Source organism: Achroia grisella, unplaced genomic scaffold (assembly GCF_030625045.1).
Source record: "Achroia grisella isolate CSIRO2021 unplaced genomic scaffold, CSIRO_AGI_Agris_v1 utg257, whole genome shotgun sequence".
Classification (NCBI taxonomy): Eukaryota; Metazoa; Arthropoda; class Insecta; order Lepidoptera; family Pyralidae; genus Achroia; species Achroia grisella.
The window spans coordinates 1007171-1032002 of NW_026712747.1; the positions used below are offsets into that span (position 1 = coordinate 1007171).

The 24832-nt window shown below is 32.9% G+C and overlaps 1 protein-coding gene across 2 annotated transcripts; it reads right to left on the minus strand.

Annotated features, from left to right (window-relative positions):
• Positions 1-1321: 1321 nt before the first annotated feature.
• Positions 1322-24758, minus strand: LOC131842854 (cytochrome P450 6k1-like). Of its 2 annotated transcripts, XM_059191419.1 has the most exons (10): positions 24711-24758; positions 11323-11483; positions 9209-9409; positions 8624-8776; positions 7998-8182; positions 7211-7368; positions 6356-6474; positions 3542-3647; positions 2520-2768; positions 1322-1504 (listed from the first exon to the last, which is right to left on the minus strand). In XM_059191419.1, exons 2-10 carry the CDS (start codon positions 11473-11475, stop codon positions 1332-1334), a joined length of 1497 nt encoding a protein of 498 aa, XP_059047402.1. In that variant the 5' UTR covers positions 11476-11483; positions 24711-24758; the 3' UTR covers positions 1322-1331. The 2 variants fall into 2 exon arrangements, with proteins under 2 accessions (XP_059047402.1, XP_059047403.1); XM_059191420.1 differs by lacking the exon at positions 9209-9409.
• Positions 24759-24832: the final 74 nt, after the last annotated feature.

A 24832-nucleotide genomic window follows, 5' to 3' on the forward strand; every position in this document is an offset into this window, starting at 1 on the left:
AGGCTTTTGAAATGTGGTGTTGGAGAAGGATGGAAAGAATTAGCTGGAAGGATAAAGTAACAAACGAAGAAGTACTACACAGGGTAAAAGAAAAAAGGCAAATATTGAACACCATAGAAAATAGACGAGGAAAAATGTTAGGACACTAGATACGGCGCGATGATTTCATGAAAATTATTATTGAGGGGAAAATAGAAGGAAAGAGGGGGAGGGGAAGACCAAGGAATAGCTACATCAAACAAACTGAGGACAAAATGGGAGTCGTGTCGTATCAAGAATTAAAGAGCATGATGGAAGATCGCGGAAAGTGGCAAGAGCTCCACCGACAAGAGCGTAGCTCTTAAATTATGAATGAATGAATATTACTTTATTATTATAGTAATCAATATATGTGAATTAAAATATAAACTTCAAAATCATACTGTACAGACTATGTAATAAGCTTTAAAGTTAAAAAACATTTAAAGTTTTTGTCCCAACATTATCAATTTCGGAATTAAAGTATTTAGTTTAGTACTAGCTGTGCCCACGACTTCGTCCGCGTGTTATAGTGACCTTGACCGAATGAAGAAAAGACATTCCAAAATCTATGTATTTGTATCAGTTATCTAGTACCCATAACACAAGCTTTAGCTAGCTTCACTTGGGTCTAGATGGCGCTGTGTGAATTGTCCTGAGATTATTATTCCAGAATCTAACCCAAAAAAGCCAAAGAAAAAAAACTCATCGTTCTAGCTTTCATCCCCTATTTTATTAAGGGTAATATTTTTACAAATTTTGAATGTCACATTTATTTATATTAATCAACAGCTTTAAAAATAAGTTTCAACCTACTAGCTTTAAATGACAATATTTCCATACAAACTTTCATCTTCCCTAAAAACGGGTTGTAAGGGGTTGAACCCCTTACAACCCGTTTTTCGCATTAAAGAGTAGCCTATGTCCTTTCTCAGGATCTTTGCGCAAAAGCGAGACAGACAGACAGACAGACAGAGTTACTTTCGCATTTAAACTTTCATCGTCCCTTTCAACCCCTTACAACCCGTTTTTCGCATTAAAGAATAGCCTATGTCCTTTCTCAGGATCTTGGCGCTAAAGCGAGACAGACAGACAGACAGAGTTACTTTCGCATTTAAACTTTCATCGTCCCTTTCAACCCCTTACAACCCGTTTTTCGCATTAAAACGTAGCCTATGTCCTTTCTCAGGATCTTGGCGCAAAAGCGAGACAGACAGACAGACAGACAGAGTTACTTTCGCATTTATAATATTACTAAGTATTAAGCGTAGTTTTTCACCAGTAGGATCTGACAATGCTAATTATCATGGAGATCAGGATCTAGGTACAAACTGTATGGAGAGAGGACGATCTGGTGCAAGGAACAGTCCTCTCTTCTCAATAGAGCACTCTTCAGGTCTGTTGTACCCTGGTAACGGAATAAGCTTGTAGTTCAGGACGACAGAAGCCACGGTACGACGCATTGTATTATAAGCGAAACGCTTACCTGAAAATTATAATATATTTCATATAACATTATATTATACTATATGCGATGGCCTTGTGGGTCTAGTGGTCTAGCAAACGGCTTTGCTTCTGATGATCGCAGGTTTGATTCCTCGCACGGCACAAACTTTTGTATTCAGAAAAAAAAGCATCTACATATGTATTAGTATCAATTGTTTAGTACCCATAGCACAAGCTGCTTAGCTTGGAACTAGATGGCGCTGTGTTAATTATGCAGGGTTGAAACGGACTGTAATTTGGCATGTTATGATGTAGCCATCCGCTAAGAAAGGATTTTGATTAATTCTACCCCCAAGGGGATAAAATAGGGGATGAAACTTTGTATGAAACTTTGTCAATTTTTAACCGATCGAGCTGAGACTTTGCATGCATACAGCTACTATGACGTAAGCATCCCCTAAGAAAGGATTTTGATAAATTCCACCCCTAAGCGTAAACTATAGCATTATGTATATATTATTTGATGTGACGAGGTATCGCTATATAATTTACTAGCCACTTCTCTACCGGCGTCGCACGGGTGTACATGTACTAGCTGTTCCCGCGACTTCGTCCACGTGGAATTTAACTTTAATTTCCTAAAATAAAAGTAGCCTAAGTTACTCGTTATTACATCAGCAACCTGCCAAGAAGAGTTCTGTCAAAATCGGTCCATCCATTTCAGAGATTAGCCGGAACAAACAGACAGACAGACAAAAATTGTAATAAATATTATTTTGGTATATGTAGAAAAAACGGTTATATCAATATTACAAACAGACACTCCAATTTTATTTATATGTATAGATATGAACCTTCCTCTAGAATCACTCTATCTAATAAAAAGAACCGTTTCAAAATCCGTTGCGTAGTTTTAAAGATTAAGCATACATGGGGACGGACAGACAGCGACAGCGACTTTATTTTATGACTATGTAATGTTTCTTTATTGTGGTATCAACTGACTGAACGACTATTTGAATGTTTGTCTAACTGACTGGCTGAATGACTCTCACCTATACAACTTCTTGGTCCTTCTCCGAATGGCAAGTAAGTGAAAGGCGTTACACTCAATTCATTTTTAGGCATGAACCTATCAGGATCAAATTTTCCAGGGTTCTGATGGTATGCATCATCAAGATGTATGCCTGCAGCATTGATGTAGACCGGAGTGCCAGCTGGAATGACGAGATTCTCATCAATCCTGTAATCTACCGATGAGATCCTGTCCATCCAGCCCATTGAAGGGAATATTCTCATTGTTTCTGAAGAAGAATACATTATTCTCAGTTAGTGCTAGTTGGTATTTTGTATTCAAACATTTCCACATAAAAATCTAAACTTACAAGAATTATTTAAAAGAGCAACACACGAGTTTCTTTCTCGTTCTTTTTGTGATAAGACAGTTTTTCTAATGAATGCTTAATGTAAATTTATTTAAATAATGTTTTTTTTATTCTATTCTATTCTGGTTACATATAAAAAAATATATGTGTGTAAAAAATTTGTTAAATACATATTTTTTACACTTCAATATATTTTGTAATGTAATTAGATCTTTTAAAATTGTAATGGCATTTAAAATGTTCTATTTTATATTTATATAACTGTTATATATTTATGATATATAATTTTATATGCATTTAGTGAATATTGTTATTTGAAATTATAAACAGAGTCTTCTATTGTATTTATTTGTAAATATGTAGTATATATATATATAGTCTGTTTATAATTTCTATTTTATTTTATTTATAATTAATATTTAGGAGAATGGTTGAACCGATTTGGCTAATTTTAGTCTTGAAATAATCGTGGAATCGTGGAGGTTCAAACGGTGATAAAGTATGATGAAATTGCATGTGCAATAGTAAAACAAACAATTTTATTTCCCCATACAAACTGCAGATACCTGTCAAACAGGGTGTGTTCAGAAATTTATTGCGTAACTAAACTTCAAAAACCTTTAACATATTTAATTTTGAGGCGGAACGGAGTTTGTGGGGTCAGCCTGTAATAGTATAAAAAATATTCATACCTTTTATTACAGCAGTCATGTAATTTATTTCTGTCAGAGTGGTTGCATCCAAATCTTCACCGCCACTTCTTTCCTTAGCTTCTTGAAGCTCGATATAAAGCTTTTCCTATATATAATAGAACAGGAAAATTAACTTTATTTATAAACAAAATACAATCAGTCAAAGTAGTTATTATATTAGTAAGTTTTTTCGCGTATTCCTTTATTCTTCTTGTGATCTATCACTCGTTCATAAATTTATTTTATTTATATAACTTCAATGCACAAAATACCAAGGTAAAAGTACATATGGCGGACTTAACGCCTTACGGGATTTTCTACCAGTCAACCACAGGCTGTGCAGAGAAACTGTAGGCGGTGCAAATATAATCAATGAAAACAATAGGTAAAAAACAAATCTAAAAAATCTGTTTAACCTTTCCGAATAAGTACTACATTAATTATATGTTTTACTATTATGTTTTTCGATTGTATATACGTCGTGCCTTTCATTATGTTGATTTCTTCATTGTTGCATGATATTTTTATCATTTAATGGCCTCGGTGGTTTGCAGTTTTGCACATCGTGTTACTTATTGTCACGGGTTCGATTCCTCGCATGCAACAAAGATGTGAACTCATAAAGAAAGATGGTTTGTGTCGATCTGTGTGTTTTCTATGTATGTTATTTATGTGTATCTATATAAAATATGTATATATGAGGTGTCTAGTACCATGACGCAAGTTGTGCTTAACTTAGGCGTGTTGTCCTGAGATATTATTGTTATTATTAGCGTCATCAGCCCACTGCTGGACATAGGGCTCTCTCAAGGTGCTCATCTGGGTACAATCTTCAACCCTTCTCTTCCAGTATCGACGACCTCGGTGGTCTAGTGGTCTAGCACACCGCTTTACGACCGATGGTCGCGGGTTCGATTCCTCGCACGGCACAAACATTTTGTATTCATGAGTATGATTGTTTGTATCGGTCTGGGTGTTTTCTATGTTTCTATGTGTACGGTACCATATATATATAACACAAACTTTAGCTAGCTTAACTTGGGCCTAGATGGTGTGTGAATTGTCCTGAGATTATTATTATTATCATCATTATACAAAAATTCTCATGTCCCCTCTTAAGGAGAGGAGATGGCAACTTACTTATTATTATTATTTTTATTATTAATTTTTACCCGCAACCCTACGTATTGTCGCCCCACCTAGCTTCGAGGCGTCTTTCTCTACGTTTTCCAATTCGAGTTTCTTTTAATTTTCAAGTAAAATAGAAATAGAAATAGAAATAGAAATAATCTTTATTCAAATAAACTCATTACAAGCACTTTTGAATAGTCATATTTTGATTCTACCACTCATTCGGAATGCAGATTCATCACAAGAAGAATGAGCAAGAAACTTGTGTGTTGCTCTTTTTAATAGATGTTTTTTTTTATATAAATAATTACAGTATAACAAGTAAGAGGCATGCGATAATCAACATAGAAGTCGCTACGCACTCATTATTAATGTAATCAGATAATATTGTCAGTGCTATAGATTTAAAGTTTTTCTATAAAAACATTATTATCGTTAACGAATTCTTCAATTTTATAGTAAGCTTTTTTGCAAAGGAACTGTTTTATTTGACATTTAAATCTTTTTTCTGGCAGATTTATAACAGACTCTGGTATTTTATTGTAAAACCTTACGCAATTGCCATAAAACGAATTACTAACTTTAGCCAAACGACATTTAGGTAAAATCAGTTTGTTATTGTTACGTAAGCTTTTATTAGTGCAATCACTAACTCTTTTGAAACTGTCTATATTCCTTCTGGCATAGATGATATTTTCATAAATGTATTGAGAAGCAACGGTGAGGATATTTGATTCCTTAAAACACTCTCGCAATGACTCCCTGGAACCCATACCATAAATGGAGCGAATGGCCCTCTTTTGTAAAGTAAATATTGTATTTATATCAGCTGCTTTGCCCCATAACAAAATACCATACGACATAATGCTATGGAAATAGCTAAAATAGACAAGTTTAGCCGTTGCCACGTCTGTTAATTGTCTAATTCTTCTTACCGCGTAAGCGGCAGAACTAAGTCGACTCGCCAATTTAGTAATATGAGCACCCCATTGCAACTTGGAATCTAATGTGATACCTAGAAATACAGTATCGTCAACAAAATTAATAGATTTATTGTCCAATACGATTTTTGAATCTACCGGCCTTACATTGGGGGAGAGTAAATTTGATACATTTAGTTTTATTTGCATTTAGTAGCATATTATTTGCCGTAAACCATTTTAAAACATAAGAGAGAGAACCGTTTACTTCGTCCATATCATCAATATGTCGATTGACTTTGAATACTAATGAAGTATCATCAGCAAACAGAACTATGTCAGCTATCTTTTCTACCATATAAGGAAGATCGTTTATGTAAACTAAAAATAAGAAAGGACCTAGAATAGAGCCCTGAGGAACACCCATTTTAATACTAGTTCCCTCAGACTTTACACCATTTATTTCAACAACTTGCATTCTATTATTTAGATAGGATTTCATCATGCATAGTGCTTCATATCTAATACCGTAATATTCTAATTTGAGTAATTTGAGTAAAACAAAATCTTTTATAATATTTAAATGAAAAGAGAAGAAGGGGATGACAAATTACAGCTATATCAAGCTTAAGGTTAAGAAAAAAGTTGGAGTCGTATCAACAACTAAAAATGTTGATGGAAGATCTTGGAAGGGGGCGAGAGCTCTACCGATAAGAGCGCAAATCTTAAATTATGAATACAATACAGAAGTAGTCATTATTACCTGTACATGAGGATTATACGCCAGTTCTAATGTAAGATACGTAAGAGTTACAGCAGTTGTATCAAATCCACCGAAAAGGAATATAGCTGCCTGCGCAATTAGCATATCTTCTGTTATCTCTGTAAATTAAACGTTTGCATCATTCATGCAATAGTTGAAATTCAAATTCAAATTTAAAATAACTTTATTCATGTAGGTCTATTACAGATTCTTTGTCATCATCATCTCAGCCTGGAAGACGTCCACTGCTGAACAAAGGCCTCCCCCAAAGATCTCCACAACGATCAGTCCTGTGCTGCTCGCATCCAATGCCTTCCAGCGATCTTGACCGGATCGACTTTTATGATAATATGTCAAATCTACCGTCAGTTCGGAATGATTTCGAGATGGGAAGAACTGACAAGAAACTCAGCTCGCATTCTTTTCAAATAAATGTTATACATGTTTACAATAATTCAGATTCATTTTTAAATTCGAATTTGGGAGAATAAAGTGATCACCAGCATAACAATATGCTATTGCAAGAACAACTATTCTAATCACTGTTCGTTGTTATACATAAACTTCTGTGTTCAATTTACATTATTTATACTATTAACCAGATCTAGGTAGTTAAGGTATTTAAATAGGGATAAGAAAAAACTGATTTTTAGGATATTTACTACCCGTTAATTACCCAAAAATAATATACCATATTAGAATGAAACTAAAATAAAAGAGCCATCAATGCACAAACAACACTCGATCGCATATAGACTATTAAATGTGTATGTGTACATATATGTTTGTCTTGATGTTTATTTGTTATATGAATACTATGGTAGTCAATAAATATTTTCATTCTTTCTTTCTTACCTTCGTTCTTTTGATCAGCTTCATATTTAAGTTTTCGTAAAGCATCCAGAAGGTCTCTATTTTCACCAGCGCTGTTCTCATATCCACCTCTTTCTTTCACTACTGTACGGAAAATCCTTCTAAAGTATTCTGTTGAACTTTTTGGAAATAGCGAAAACCTATCAATGAAAATAATAGTAAATTATCTAAATTTTAGATAAACCAAACTCAAAATATCGAGAACAAGTAGCGTGATTGAACTTTCTGAAATAATATAGGAAAAAATGGAAAATAGTGAAAACTTACTAATGAAAGTAAATAAGTAAACTAAATTATCTAAATTTAAGATAAACTCAATATACATAAAAAAATTATATGATTGAACGTTCTTAAATAATATAAGGAAAAACAGAAAGCATAACGGGATAGCTAAAGAAAAAAAAGGAATAAATATTGAAATTAAGTAAGATACGATTGCAAATACTTTTAGTAGAAAGATATCAGACCATGTAATATGACATAATAATATTAGTTCTTCTACAGAAAGTTTCAAGGGAAAAGAATAAAAACGAAACTAAAGATTAATTACCTACACAAATTGGACATAAAACCATAACATGGTTTAGATAGATAAGATAGAAAAATTACAGACAAAGTCAAAGAAGATGACATTAGTGTTATATGGATTACACCAACTAAAAAACTAGAAAAAAGTTGACGTTAAGATAATTGTTTAAAATGTCCTACACGAATAAATTATTTTTGATTTGATTTGATTTGAACCTTCAAATTTCTACGCCATCCTTACCTAAATATATCAACCAATTCTGGAAAGAAGAAAATGCTCGACCAGGACAGTCCTCTGTGCAGATTGTATTCCATAAATGTTTTTGTAACACTTCTTAAAGGACTTTCTCCAGTAAGTGTTGCTTCACCATTAACACCAAAAGCCGCTGCTCCGATTATATCTGTAGTGTAGTCAGCATATAATGACTGAAAAATAATACATATACATAAATTAGACTAACGCTTTGTCGTTGAAAGACACCTCTTTGTATACTAAGTGATAATTTATCCATATAAAGTACCACAGCCAAAGCTAGTTCTTACTTTTAAGTACAACATTGAACAAGAATAAATATACAGCGATTGTTCATCGTAGACGCTACCAAATTTTCAAAATATTGGTCAAGATCTGAAAGAGTAATAAACAAAGAAATATACGAAGTAATTACGGGTTAATATGATTTTTTATGGACTTTCCAATGTAATATACATCCTTTAAGATTTTGTACTTCTTCTTCTTCTTACTTGTAGTATATGTAATACGACAAGTAAGCTTTATTTGACTTAGATAGACTAAGTAAGTATATTTGTAACGTCCTCAAAAACTTCACTTAACTTCTCAATAATAATAACTAAATCAACACTTACTCTGATATCAATAAATTTGTTTTGAGATATATCATTCCTGATTCTCATGCTCAATTGTTCAGTCTTAGTTGATATGAGATTCTGAAGAGCTCGCAGTTTCGCTGCTGTAAACACAACTGTCAGACGTCGTCGCAAATATGACCACAGAGGCTCCTGGAAGAGAAACCAATTTCAGAAAACTTTCATTTCAACAGACATCATCATCATCATCATCATCATCATCACGTCATACTATCGGTAAAAGAACACAATGAGGCAAATAAGACTCTATAAAGTAATTTCCGTGGGATTCTCTGTTTACTTCAACCGCCGAACAAGTAAATATCTATGCTAAATCTATGTTCTATTTTTAAGGGTAAGATATGGTATTTAAATGACAAAGTACGGTGGCCTGATGCCTTAGTCCTTAGAATTGATAACGAATAGAATGCATATCAAAATTATGAGGTCAAAGAAACCACCAGGTTCTATACCATAAAAATTGGCAAACTAACTTCCCTAACTAACGAGTAACCCATTTTGTGTAAACCAAGAAAATTCTCTATATTTACCCTCTAGAATCGAACTCAATAGAATAAAACTTACATTAACCGTGAACAAATTAAGTCCACCGATGGGATCAGATTTCCCAGAGCTTAGAAATCTGTTTCGAAAAACGTCGGCATCTTTCACAAGGATCCTGCGTGCAATTTCTGGGGAATTGATTATGAGCGCTGGTCGCCAGAACATCCAAGTTCCCACATATGGAGTTTTGAATTCTTTATACATTTTTCTCATCCATATAGTCTGAAATGAGACTATGATCAGATTACATTTATTACTAATATTAAAAATGCGAAAGTAACTATATCTGTACTTCTCTCTCGCTTTCACGCCTAAACTACTGAACTGATTTAAATTAAATTTGGTAAACTGTTAATCTAGATCCTGAGAAAGGACATAGTCTACTTATTTTTTAGTCTGTTGATTAAATATAAACAAATATTAGTAGACATTCAAAGGTTGTACAAATGTTAATATTTAATTTTTTAAGAGTGTTACCCTTAAGGGAGTAAAATAAAATAGGGCATGAAAGTTTATACGTCGTCGGAAATTCGTCGAAAAAATTTGTGAAGCTAGAACGATGAACTTATTCAAATTTTTTTTCTTTATTTGGTCAAGGTTACTATTCCACACGGATGAAGTCGTAGCCACAGCTAGCCAATATGCAATATAGTGAAGGAAGGAATGAGTGCATAGCGATTTCTATGTTGATTGTCGCAAGTGTTGTCCTTGCATTCTACAATACGCTTATGTGGTGAGCTGTTGAATTTAGGAGTACGTCGTAATACAAGGCTCTACATGCCATGTCGATGTTTCAGCCCCTTAGATTTGAGTTGAGGTCCAAATTACTACTCGTGTCTATTGGTGGTACTCGTGTCTTGTTACTCAGATGTGTCCACTTGTTAATGTGTATTTATTTAAAAAGTCATTTTTTCAAAAAAGCAGTATTGAAGTTTCTTGCTTATTCTTCTTGTGAGAATTCTGCGTTCCGAACGAGTGTTAGAATAAGAAAATATGGCTATTCAAAAGTACTTATATTAATATACATTATTTAAATTATTAACGGGGTCTTAACACTCCAGTCAGCTCGTGACCACGGCTAGTGCAACCTAGTCGAACCGTCGAGAGAGGTAAATACCTTTATTTGCCATAAAATATTCGTGTTAAGACCCGGTTAATAATTTAAATAATACTTATATTAAGTTTATTTGAATAAATATTATTTCTATTTCTATATTCTTGTGTTGTGTGCATATTATCTGTTCTCGTTGCACGAAACTGCATTAAACTATTAATTAGTTATTCAGGCGACACGTTTGTATATTAGTTAGACTGTCGGAGAGAATTCTCGTTCACGGCTCCACCAATTATTGTATGGATGTAGTATAAATTCTTATTTGACTATTAAATATATCAAACTATTTTTATTTTATACTTATTTATTGCGCTAGCAATTGAAAATGCTATAAGCTGTGTTAGATTTCATTGTAATACTGATAACATCCAGATTATTATTTCTGAATGCTCCACTTTTCTTTCTTTCTTTCTTTCTTTCTTGCTCCACTGCTGGTGCTGCTCAAAATCTAAATAGGAATTTGGATAAATCTTCAGAATGGTCTAGAGAAAATGTATTCCTTATTTGTCCTAATAAAACAAAATTTATGAGTAATGAATCGATAAAAACTAAATTACAATATAATAATCACTAATCAATATCACAGCACTAACTATGGTTGACTGATAGAAAATACCGCATGGTGTTAAGTCCGCCAAATGTACCGGTACTTTTTGAAGTGAGTGCGTTAAATTTAAATAAATAAATAATATTTTTTATTTATTTGTATTAGTACTGTCAACCTGAGCTCTATTCAATTGGTCATTCCACATTACTAACCCCATTTCTTTTGTTTAAAAGAGCAACACACAAGTTTCTTTCTTATTCTTCTTGTGATGAGACTGCTTTCCGAATAAGCGGTAGATTTAAAAAAATGTTGACTATTCAAAAGTGCTTAAATTAAGTTTATTTTAATAAATGATTTTCTATTCTATTCTTCCCCTCAATGGTAGTAGTACCGTTTACACAGTATCTAGTTCCAGAATCAGATACATTACAAATTTAAATTAATGTGAGAATATTAATTCTAATTTAAACTTACAGGGTTCTCTCTTTGCAGGAACGTGAGCCCTCCAAGAATGGGATGCGGGGGATGATGTGGTACATTCCGGCGAGCCCAGAATCCCTTCACGTGTCGCCATCTTACGTAAATCCAACTTGAGAATATTACAACAGTCACAAGCAATAGATACATTGCGAACTCTGTAAATTTAAATGAAACAAACAGAGTAGAGAAATATATCAGCGAATTGCATATATACATATTGACGGCCCTTATGGGTTCGATTCCCCGCATGGTACAAATATGAGTTTGATTGTTTGTATAAGTCTAGCTGTTTTATTTTTATTTATTTATTTAACTTTAATGCACAAAAACAATGTGTACATATGGCGGACTTAACACCATGCGGCGTTATCTACCAGTCAACCATGAGTGGTGCAGAGAAAGATTGTTGGCGGTGCACTAATATAAATGAGTAATGTTAAAAAAAAAATATATATATATATAAATATAAAGCAAAATATTTTAAATGTAAATTTCAATAAAAATTAATAATAATAATAAACATACATAAATAAATGTATAAATATAAACATAAATATATAAATAAATACATAATTATCTGATAATCAAATTATAAGTAGAGCCTCAAGTTGAAAGTAAGAAAATATATATATATAAATATAGAGAGAGCAATAGGGAAATAACAGAAAGATGTGTAAAAGGTAGAAAGACAGTAAAAAAAGTTACAAATTTAAATAATGTTCCCGCAATTTCTGTTTAAACGAAATTTTACTCGTGGCGGTCTTGATATCAAGAGGTAAGTCATTCCAGAGTTTGATAGCCTGAACGGCGAAAGAGTAATGGATGAAGCCGGATAAATGAGCCGGGATATGAAGTAAGAATTTTCTGGAAGTTCGTAGAGAGCGATTGGTGTTGTCCCCATGGAAATGAAATTTATTACTAATGTATTCAGGATAATTAGGATCGTATAGAATTGAATATAGTGTGCATAGCATACGTATATTACGACGATAACGGATAGGGAGCCATTTAAGCTGAGAACGAAAAGAAGAGACATGATCGAATTTACGCAAATTAAAGATGAAACGGATAGAATTATTCAGAAGACGATCCAATTTATTTAGAAGATCAACGTTCATGTCAGAACAGCACACATCAGCATAATCAAGGGTGGGGAGGACTAAGGATTGGACAAGGAGGATTTTGGTACTTACAGGAAGGAAATTTTTTAGTCTGTATAAGTTACGTAGTGTAAGAGTGACCTTGCGACTTATCTCACCTACATAGTTATTCCAGCTAAGAGTGCTGTCCATTAGCAAACCAAGATTCTTGATTAGGGCACTGTATATGATTGGTTGATTGTTGAAAAGAACTGGAGGTAAATTGGAGGTATCAATTTTGTTGAGTTGTTGATTGCTTCCTAGAACTATTGCCTGACACTTAGATGGGTTAACGGACACTCCAAACCTCGAAGACCAATTACGAATATGTTCAAGATCAATATTCAGGAGGTCTATGGCAACACTAAGGTCAGACACAACAGCTTGAGAATATAACTGAAGATCATCCGCGTACAAATGGTAAGAGCATTTAAGATTTTTAGTAATGAAATCAATAAAGATAGAGAAAAGTAATGGAGATAAAATACCGCCTTGGGGAACTCCAGCGACAAGATCGCACCAATCCGATAGTGACTGATTGACACGAATCGCCTGCTGACGTCCACGAAGATAGGAGGCAAACCATTTAACAACTGATGATGAAATCCTAAGATGAGAAAGGATAGCGAGTAAGATATCATGGTCAACAGTGTTAAAAGCATTGGAAAAGTCGACTAATACAATAACAGTTAATTTAGATTGCTCCATTCCATCCCTTACATCCTCAGTGACTTTCAATAGAGCAGTAGTAGTGCTGTGTCCAGGGCGAAAACCTGATTGATAGGTGCTTAATAGTTTGTTTATGGAGATAAAGCCAGATAATTGCCGGTGGACTACAGCTTCGAGTATTTTGGAGAGGAAAGGCAAAATAGAGATAGGCCTAAAGTCTTTAAAAAGTTGTGGTGACGATATTTTTGGAAGAGGGAGAACAAAAGCTTTGAGCCAGGATGTGGGAAACTCGGAAGTAAGTAAAGAGAAATTGATGATGTGAGTAATGATAGGAAGCAAATGTTCAAGTAAGAGAATAATCATAATCCTACTCACATCATCAAAACCAATACTATTGGATTTGATAGAGGATATTATCTTGAGGACTTCATCATCAGTAACCGGTGAAAATAAAAATTCCTCTATAGGAAGTTTAGGCCACGAAGTAATCTCGGCTAATGTAGTTGATTTTTGAACTTCACACAAGGTGGTAACTGAGGAAAAATGCTTGTTTAAGTCGTTTAATGACACTACTGAAGGAAAATCATTAGACTGTTTGCACAGCCCAAGTGACTTGAGAAACTTCCATGTATTGGCCGAAGAGGAATTTTTAATATTCGTGTGGATATATCGGCGTTTGGCAGCTCTTACCATATAGTTACAGCGGTTCCGAGCAATTTTGAAAGTACCCCAGTTCTCTTCACAACGGTCCCTTTTGAAAGTCCTAAAGGCACGGTCACGTCTTCTCATGGCCATACGTATTCCACTAGTTAACCAGGGAGCTGGTTGTCTCTTAACCTTGACAAGGTGAGATGGTGCGTGTTTGTCCATGATTTGCAGAACTGAATTGTATATTATGTATGTATTTTTAAAAATATCTAAGTATTTATTATATTAGTTTTTAATGTCAAAAAGGGGTTGAAAGAAGAGATGAAAATTTGTATATAAATATCGTCATTTTTAAATCAACTTACTAACTTGAAACTTCTTTTTTAAGCTGTTAATTAATAAAAATAAATAAATAGGACGTTCAAAGTTAGTAAAAACGTTACCCTTAAAGAGGTAAAATAAAATAGAGGATGAAAGTTTGTATGGAATTACGACATTTTTCAAGCTAAAACGATGATGCTTTTTTCTTTGGCTTTTTTTGGGTTAGTTTATAAAATATCTTACTATCTTTATTTAGTAAGTCACTATTCCACGCGGACGAAGTCGCGGGTACAGCTAGTGTATAATAAATATATACAGGGTTATGTGAGATCAGAACCAATCTGATATCACTTTACAACTATGCAACATTTATATCCACACAAATAATGTCCATTAATCATCAGTTCAGAACAGTCATGCCCTTTGACTGACCATAATCTATACTTGTTAAACGACTGATCCGGACTGACAGATATCACTCTAAACAATCGTGGTTGGAAACTCATATACTTGAAAACATGTTACTTTAGTATGAGCTGGTGGCCACTACATTCTCCTTAAATGAATTTAAAAAAGAATCTGTTTTTCTTAAACATGTATAACTTATGATTCTACCACCGGTTAATTAAGTAGTTTCAAGTTGCGATGTAAAATATAACAAAATAACATTCCTGCTCCGTAATATGGAGACGTAGAAGTTTCTAGAACTTTCAGACCTGAGATTTTTCTATAGATTTGAAATAGAAATAGAAATAATCTTTATTCAAATAAACTCATTACAAGCACTTTTGTACAGTCATATTTTGATTCTGCCACTCATTCGGAATGCAGATTCATCACAAGAAGAAGGAGCAAGAAACTTGTGTGTTGCTCTTTTGAATAGATGTTTTTTTTTACATAATAATTACAGTATAACAAGTAAGAGGCATGCGATAATCAATATAGAAATCGCTACGCACTCATTATTAGTGTAATCAGATAATATTGTCAGTGCTATGGATTTCAAGTTTTTCTATAAAAACATTATTATCGTTAACGAATTCTTCAATTTTATAGTAAGCTTTTTTGCAAAGGAAGTATTTCATATGACATTTAAATCTTTTTTCTGGCAGATTTATAACAGACTCTGGTATTTTGTTGTAAAACGAATTACTAACTTTAGTTAAACGACATTTAGATAAAATCAGTTTGTTATTGTTGCGTAAGCTTTTATTAGTGCAATCACTAACTCTTTTGAAATTGTCTATATTCTTTCTGGCATACATGATATTTTCATAAATGTATTGAGAAGCAACGGTGAGGATATTTGATTCCTTAAAGCACTCACGTAAAGACTCCCTGGAACCCACACTATAAATGGAGCGAATGGCCCCCTTTTGTAAAATAAATATTGTATTTATATCCGCTGCTTTTCCCCATAACAAAATATATGGTATTTTGTTATGGGGAAAAGCAGCAGATAGCGAAGCGAAGGATATAAGAGTTTAGCATATGTTGGTGGTCACTCGCCTTAATTGAATTTAAAAACTTATCTGTATTTTTGTAATCATGTACCTCGTTTGGAAAGAATAGCAACTGAGTTTCATGACTGTTCTTCTTAGCTCGAAAGCACTCCGAACTGTCGGTAGATTTGACATATCATAAGAGTCTATAATAAACCCACATGAATATAGACATTTTGTTTCCGTACCTTATTGTACTTGGTACCGAACACGACCTGCCTGTCCAATAACTATCAAGATATTTGTAATCATGGACAGTTCATTTGGAAAGAATTTTTGTCAGTTCTAACTCGAAAGCACTTCAAATTTACGCTAAACTTGGGCTATTAGAAGAGTCTGTAATAAACCTATATGAATAAAGATATTTTGATTCGATTCCATTTTCTAAAGTAGTATCCAAAAAGAATCTCAATGGCATTCTGAAGGCAACTTGTGGTAACTAGCTCCACGCAGACGAAACCGCGATAAACAACTAGTATATAACTTACCTTTTTTATCTATATATAAACACCGTAATAAATGGCGGTCCGTGAACTCAACCGCAAGGGGAAAAGAAGTAGTTATTTATATAGTAATAATAATATTTTGTTACTCAAATATAACTGGTACGTATTAGAGTAAAAATATCACTGACACACATAAATGGGTATATAATATATGATAAGTAAACCTAACAGATGCCCCTGGCTTTGCTTATGCAGAAATCTGTCTTACAAACTCTAAAGCATTATAAGAAAAAAATCAATAATGTATAAGAACGAAAATAGGAAACACAAGTAATGATTAAATTTATTTCTCAGAATATATCTGAAGATAAAATACAGACAGAATATATATGAAGAAAATATACAGATATCTTCATGATAGGTCTGTTATAGGTATCGGTATGGGTGTTTTTTATGTGTTCTTTTTTATAATTCATTCTGCTCATTCTTCTTGTGATGAATCTGCATTCCGAATGAGTGGTAGAATCAAAATATGACTATTCAAAAGTGCTTGTAATGAGTTTATTTGAATAAAGATCATTTCTATTTCTATAAAAACTTCTAAAATACATATATTTTAACTTCTCTATCAGATAGCATGAAATATATGTAAGAGAGTGAAATTATTAGACGTATCCTATCCTAAACTAACACTCTCCTTTATTTAAAAAAAATCAAGTCATACAATCATACATTCCAATATAATTTATAATGGTATTATAATGACTATGATAAGAACTTAGATAATAAACGTCTTCTCCTCACAATGTTATCTATTTTTATACAAATATGTCCGATTACAATAGTTGTAATTTTTTTATTACTATAAAAAAAATTACAATTTTGTCTGTGTGTAAATATTTTTATTATTATACAATACTACTCAACCCAAGAAGAAGAAGCAAGAAACTTGGGACGTGAAACAAGAAACAGAGGACGACCGAAGTACCTGACCTGACTGACCAGACCTCGTGTTGCACCGCCAGCGTATACCGTTAGCTCAGGTGCACCATTCCATTATCATCCATAAAAAATAAAAAAAAATTCAATATGAGTCGGAATTTGATCACCAATAGAGAAGGTCAGAACGCTTCCAGCAACGGTGATCAGGTTTCCACACTGAATGTTTGTAGTCTCACACATAATAATGGCAACGGAATTAAACAAACCAATATCAATCTATTAAGTAATTAAACGGACTTCCGAAATATAAAACCTAATTAAAAAAATATAAAAATAAATATCCTAATATATTATAGTAACTTTTTAATTTAACTGAAAAAGAAAACCATATGAGGGGCTACCAGATGGTAAGTGGTAACGGCCATATACATGAGCAGAAGAGATATATAAGAGGTATAGATGCAGAGCAGAGCAGAGGTATAGATGCGGAGCAAAGCAGAGGTATAGATGCGGAGCGGAGCAGAGATATACGAGTAGATGCATTGCCATTTCATAAGACTAAAAGTCATACCTACATAACTTGTAAATTCTCGATCTGATCATATTCTTCAACTAAAACACATGTTATATAGCTGCATCGCATCCCAAATATTCCAATAAAGGCACGATTTTGTACGTCTACCTTAGTCAAATTCATAATGACTCGGTATCATAATAGAGAGAAAGAAAGATAATTATTGACAACTATTTGCACCCCTAAGTATTAAGAATGTATCCACATACATACAAATCCAAAGGAGATGTAGCCACATCTCCTTTGGAGACGATATTTGTAAAATAGCAAATGAAGACTAGATAGAAGAAGCAAATTACAAAAACCGTTGGAGCCAAATGGAGGACCCTTTCACTCATTGAGAGGTTAGTAAAATATATTTACATACAGACATACATATACACTATAACACACAACAATGATTAGAATAAGATTATAAGGCCTATATAAAATTTCTTGTTGGCAACATGGCTGATAATATAAAATAAATAGAAATAGAAATAATCTTTATTCAAATAAACTCATTACAAGCATTTTTTAATAGTCATATTTTGATTCTACCACTCATTCGAAATGCATATTCATCACAAGAAGAATGAGCAAGAAACTTGTGTGTTGCTCTTTTGAATACCTTTTTTTTTTAATATAAATAATTACACAATAACAAGTAAGAGGCATGCGATTATCAACATAGAAACCGCTACACACTCATTTTTAGTGCAATCAGACGATATTATCAGTGCTATGGATTTTAAGTTTTTTTATAAAAACATTATTATCAGTAACGAACCCTTCAATTTTAGAGTAAGCTTTTTTGCAAAGGAAGTATTTTATATGACATTTAAATCTTTTTTCTGGCAGATTTATAACAGACTCTGGTATTTTGTTGTAAAACGAATTACTAACTTTAGTTAAACGACATTTAGGTAAAATCACTTTGTTATTGCATAAGCTTTTATTAGTGTAATAATGTATTAAGATGGGAATGGTAACTCGTACAGTTTTTGAAAATCATCTTAAGCTTGATCAGCTATGTTTAGGAGAACAAACGAATAAATCGCTATAGAATAACGTTGTATTTTTGCTCATTTCAGCAGAAACTGTCGGCGAAGCTTCAAGTTCGTCTACTTGTGTATTCGACGAGTATCGCCCTGATACAGTTTATACGCGGGCCACGTGAGAAATCTTACGCTATTCAATCTAACGGGAATTAAGAGTGGGGAACATTTACGTGAACTATTTATTAAGAGAAGGCCACTAAACCAGAGATGTAGGGATTTAGGGAGTAGGAATAGTGATAAAAAAAATTACGTCTACATATATTAATTAATACGTGAAGCAAAGAGTTGTATCCTTTTTTAATAAAATTACGTAGATGGAGACGTAGAAAATTTCGCACTGTTATAAAAAATTACATCCATACGTGAAGCAAAAACTTTGTATCACTTTTAAAGAAATTGACGCGGAAGGAGGAGTATGTAATTACGCACATTGATAAAAAAAATTGACATCTGTATATTAATATGTGAAGAAAAAACTTTGTATCCCTTATGAAGAAAATTGCACGAACGAGGGAATATGAAATTTCGCACACTCATCATCATCATTACATAGTGTAAAACGAAGTCACTGTCGCTGTCTGTCCGTCCCTATGTATGCTTAAATCTTTAAAACTACGCAACGGACTTTGAAGCGGTGTTTTTAATAGATAGAGTGATTCAAGAGGAAGGTTTATATATATAATACATGTACACCCGTGCGAAGCCGTTGCGCGAGTAGCTAGTAGTTTATATAGAGGGGTGCAGAATACTATTTTTTTTTATTATGCTATCTTATTGATTGCTAACATTTATTCAAATTCAAATTAAAAAATTATTTATTCATGTAGGACATTTTAGCCGCTTATGAACGTCAAGTTTTTACATTACATTTTTTTTCCCTACCGTCCAGTTCGGTATATAGATCCAATTGAGAAGAACTGGCAAGAAACTCAATTGATTAACTTTTTTTTTTAAAGCCAGTTTATTTACAATGCATAGGTATTTATATAGGTGTCTATGTCTAACATTAAATGAAAATCCCGAACATGAAAACTATTGCACGCTCGTCATTCAATCGTTTAGTGAGTAATAGGGCTTGCTCAGTAAATATGATGTTTTGAATTTATTTAAGGGTAATTCCAATATATCCTTTGGTATCTTATTGTAAATTTTTATACCTATTCCCATAAAAGACCTATTGACTTTTTCTAAACGATACTTGGGGACAGCAAGTTTGTCTTTAAATCTAGTATTAATATTATGAATATTGCTGTTTTTTGGAAATAAGTCAAGATTTTTATGAACATATAGAATATTTGAATATATAAATTGAGAAGCAACGGTGAGAATATTGTTATGATTATGATTGTTGAGAATTATGTTATTATTATTTGAAATGCTTATATACTCTTTTGTTTATGATTATAGTCTGATGTTAAATTAATTGGGCCACTGCGACCCTCTTCACATCGGCCGCTTAATTCTAAAAAGGTGCCTGCACGTGCACCATAAGTATTTTATTATTATATATATATAAGTGACAGCATTGACTTCTAGAATTGACTGTCTCTAGGACAGTGGTCTAGCTGTTTCACACACTGCTTCACTTCTGATGGTCACGGAATCGATTCCTCGCACGGTGCAAAAATTTCCATTCATGATTATGGTTGTATCGCTCTGAGTGATTTCTACAAAACCTATATTTGAGTATTTCTATGAGTTGTCTACCTATAACACAAGCTCTGTTTAGCTCGGGACTAGATGGCGCTGTGTGAATTGTCTAGTGTTATTATTATTGTTAGACGGCCTCGGTGGTCTAGCGGTTTAGCACACCGCCTTACTTCCGATGGGCTCGGGTTCGATTCCATGCACGGCACATTTGTATTCATTGGTATGATGGTATTTTCTATGTATAATATGTATGTATGTATTTACGAAAAATGTATTTATATCAGTTATCTAGTATCCATAAGACAAGCTTTAGTTAGCTTAACTTGGGTCTAGATGGCGCTGTGTGAATTGTCCTGAGATTATTATTTTTTATATTTCCAAAAGAAATCTCATCTCCCCTCTTAAAGAGAGGAGTTGGCAACTTACCCCCGGCAGAAGCACAGTCGGCCGGGGTTCAGGGCCCCAGGGAGAGAAACCGGCGTACAATGCGAGCACCGCCTTCTGCATCTTTGAGAGTGAGCCAGGAGTGAGCCGCCTCGGAATCCCAACCGTCTGAGATGTTGTTCCAGACTGTTTGGGATAAGAACGTTCACCGATATAACGATTGGAATGATTTCGGTGGACACCACCCCCCACATTTCGGTCACCTCGTGAGCCAGGTCGAGATATTTTCTAATGTAATAAGTTCTGAGATTATTATTATTATTATTATTACAGTTTCTTTTACTTAGATTCAGAGAAACAGTTGCAAAGATTGACTTTGTAATAAACTATTTTGAGATATCTCATAATAATACTTATCTTAGTCCGTAGTTTAGAGGTTACTGTTGATAATGTGGATATACATAATATTATTTAACCAGATATAAACCGGTATTTAGAATACCGTAAGAGGTATAAATATAAGTTGTCTTCCTCTCAGTCAAGTGCAATCAAAATATATTTTACACTAAAACTTAGTCACTTTTATAGCACACTTCAGAATTCAAAATATCTTTATTCATGTAGGTCTATTATAGACTCTTATGATATGTTAAATCTACGGTCAGTTCGGAATAGAATAGAAAATCATTTATTCAAATAAACTTACATTGAAGTACTTTTGAATAGTCATCACATTTTTTTTAATCTACCGCTCATTCGGAAAGCTGTCTCATCACAAGAAGAACGAGCAAGGAACTTGTGTATTGCTCTTTTAAATAATTCTATTCTTACTTTACAATTTAAGTTTAAGTGTGTGAATATAAACTACTGATTTTAGTGCCAATCGGTAGTTTGTGTTCAGCTTTCTTCAATTAAATAAAATTAAATAATCAAATAGAAAAAAAATTTAATACACATCAACTGGTTAAACAATTAATAAGAGGAAATCAGTCATAGTGATTAGAACAGACCAGTCCCTACAAGCAAGCACAGGAGGAATGATTTCGAGATGAGAAGAACTGACAAAAAATAGTCTGAAAGTCGCTGTGTTAAAGTATTTTATAAGTATATACATGCACTAACTTTAGCATCAATTAACTATATATATATATATAGTCTATCTTATAGGGCACATATAGCTAACCTGTTATTGTCGAACAGTAATTAATTTACTTAATAATTTATAATTTAATAATTTATTTATTTGCTTGCTACATGGTAGTTTCAGATCTTATTAACTAATAAATGTACATGACATGCAGCACCCCTTCGAGGTATGCAAATATTCAAATTAAATCATATTCAATTTAATATAAAATTATGTCATTCCATTACGAATACCCACAAATATATTTAAATATCTATATTAATTAATTAATATTAATATTTATAGTTATTAATAAAAATAACACAAAACTTGCAAATACATTCTTATGTTATTTTTAAATAAATCAGTAAAATCCTTATTCTTACTAATATTATAAATAGAAAAGTTACTCTGTCTATCACGCCAAAACTACAGAACCGATTGTCCAAAGACTATTATTATTGTAGTTTATATGTATTGTTACTTGTTCCGATAGTTTAATGGCCCAGCATCAGCTATATTATAGTAAGGGCTCGTTTCTAAGTAATACGTGTAATTAATTGCAATCTCGTTTGGGGGCTATATTTATATCATACCAACTCCGCGCTGACTAATAAATCTGACTATGACGATACGATTACGATCCGATTATGATGATGTTTATTACATCGTAATAAACATAATAATAATAATCAAGACATTTCACACAGCGCCAGTCTAGTTCCAAGTTAAGCTAGCTAAAGCTTGTGTTACGGGTACTAGATAACTAATACAAGTACATAGATATTTTTTTTCATAAATATTTACATTACATATTGTACATAGAAAACACCCAGACCGATACAAACAATCATACTCATGAATACAAATGTTTGTGTCGTGCGAGGAATCGAACCCGCGACCATAGATATTTTTTTCGTAAATATATATTTACATTACATATTGTACATAGAAAACACCCAGACCGATACAAACAATCATACTCATGAATACAAATTCATTCTTGTAATGAACCTGCGTTCTGATGAGTGGTAGAATAAAAAATATGACTATTCAAAAGTGCTTGTAATGAGTTTATTTGAATAAAGATTACTTCTATTTCTATTTCTAGACCCGACAGGAACAAGAATTGAAGGATATCCTTAGGAGCGATAGTTTTTACCTCCTCCTAGTGTGTGTCCTCCTGTATGTATTTGCTGATTCTTTTTATACATTTTACTTTATCATGCATTAAAATCAAAGGCTCTTTCTATTGACACATAGGAGAACTACGTTTTATAATGTTTTTTTTTTAATATTTATACAACATACAAAAAATATTTTAAACAGTGTGTACTTTCCAAAGGAAATATTTTGTTTATGCATGAGTGGCCTACAATCACATAGAACGCAACACGCAAGTTTCTTGCTCGTTCTTCTTGTGATGAGACAGCTTTCCGAATGAGCGGTAGATAAAAAAAATGTGATGACTATTCAAAAGTGCTTCAATGTAAGTTTATTTGAATAAATGATTTTCTATTCTATTCTATTCTATCCTATAGGACGTGTAGTGCCGTTTTCTCTCCCATTTGGTAAAATCGGCAAATCTTTGTCAAGCACTTTGTCTAAGTTTGCCGTGTCTTCAAGCGATAAAACAAGAGTAATAATTATAATAATATTAATAATGAACATAAAATTGTATTAAAAATTATTTATAATACGAGAAATACCATATAGAGTAAATTTGTTTAAAATAGAGCTATCAATTATTACGGGGAAAGATTCAGATTTGAGCAGACCAGTACTAATTTATAATAATGCTTTTTTAAAATTTTGAAAGAATACAACAAATCATTACATAGTATAAAACAAAGTCGCTGTCGCTGTCTGTCCCTATGTATGCTTAAATTTTTAAACAATGAAACGGATTTTGTAGCATTTTTTTGTAATAGATAGAGTACTTCAAGAGGATAGTTTATATATATAATACATGTACACCCGTGCGAAGCCGGGGCGAGTAGCTAGTTCTAAATAAATTATTGTTAAATATCATTATATTATATGTATAAACTAGCTTTTGCCCGCGGCTTCGCTCGCGTTAATTTATTTCCTTAGGGATGGAATTTATCAAAATACCTATCCTTTGTATGTTTGTTTGCCACCTACGTAAAATAAAAAAGTTGTATAAATCCTTACATAGTATAAAACAAAGTCGCTGTCGCTGTCTGTCCCTATGTATGCTTAAATCTTTAAAACTACGCAACGAATTTTGAACGTTTTTTTAATTAATAAATAAAATTATTCAAGAAGGTAGCTTTATGGAATTTATCAAAATCCTTTCTATAGGGATGTCTACGTCATAGTAGCTTTATGCATGCAAAGTCTCCCGATCGGTTTAAAATTGACAAAGTTTCATACAAACTTCCATCCCCTTGGGGGTAGAATTAATCAAAATCCTTTCTTAGCGAATGCCTACGTCATAACATCTACCTGCATGTCAAATTTCAGCTCGATCCGTCCAGTGGTTTGGGCTAGGCGTTGATAGATCACTATCTCAGTCAGTCACCTTTGAGTTATATATATTTAGATATGTATTTATGTGTATAAATGTATCTAGGTAAGTAAGTATTATTATTAAGAAGAATGAGCTACATCTTCCCAACGAATTATTCTACAGTGCAGGCGGGTCTTTGTTTAAAAATAAATGTACCTACCTTTATTAAATAAATAAACAAAATAGAGCAGAGTATGTTAGGAACAATGTTCAATATTGTTAAAATTAAATACCACACAGATATCAAAATATTTAGAGCTGACGATGTAATAAAACTTAAACAATTCGTTAGGAATTCATATTGAAAAGTTAAAATTAATTCACTTCATATTGCGTTTAAAAACAACGAAAAATTTCGACTATTTCATATTTAAAGAGTCGATTTAATAATTAATATGAAACACTCACTGTGTAGTAGAAAATTCTCAGTTTCGGAATGAGTGTCTGATGGGTACAAGCATTATGAGAAGACTAGATGTGGCCTGATATTCAATAAATAAAATACATATTATTTTATAAATCATTACATA

Coding starts and splice junctions, on each gene's coding strand:
- LOC131842854 (XM_059191419.1), bottom strand. CDS start 11,475: ATGTATCTATTGCTTGTGACTGTTGTAATATTCTCAAGTTGGATTTAC. Junction 9,410..11,322: donor TCCTGCAAAGAGAGAACCCT/GTAAGTTTAAAT, acceptor GTCTCATTTCAG/ACTATATGGATGAGAAAAAT. Junction 6,475..7,210: donor AGCTGATCAAAAGAACGAAG/GTAAGAAAGAAA, acceptor TTTAATTTACAG/AGATAACAGAAGATATGCTA.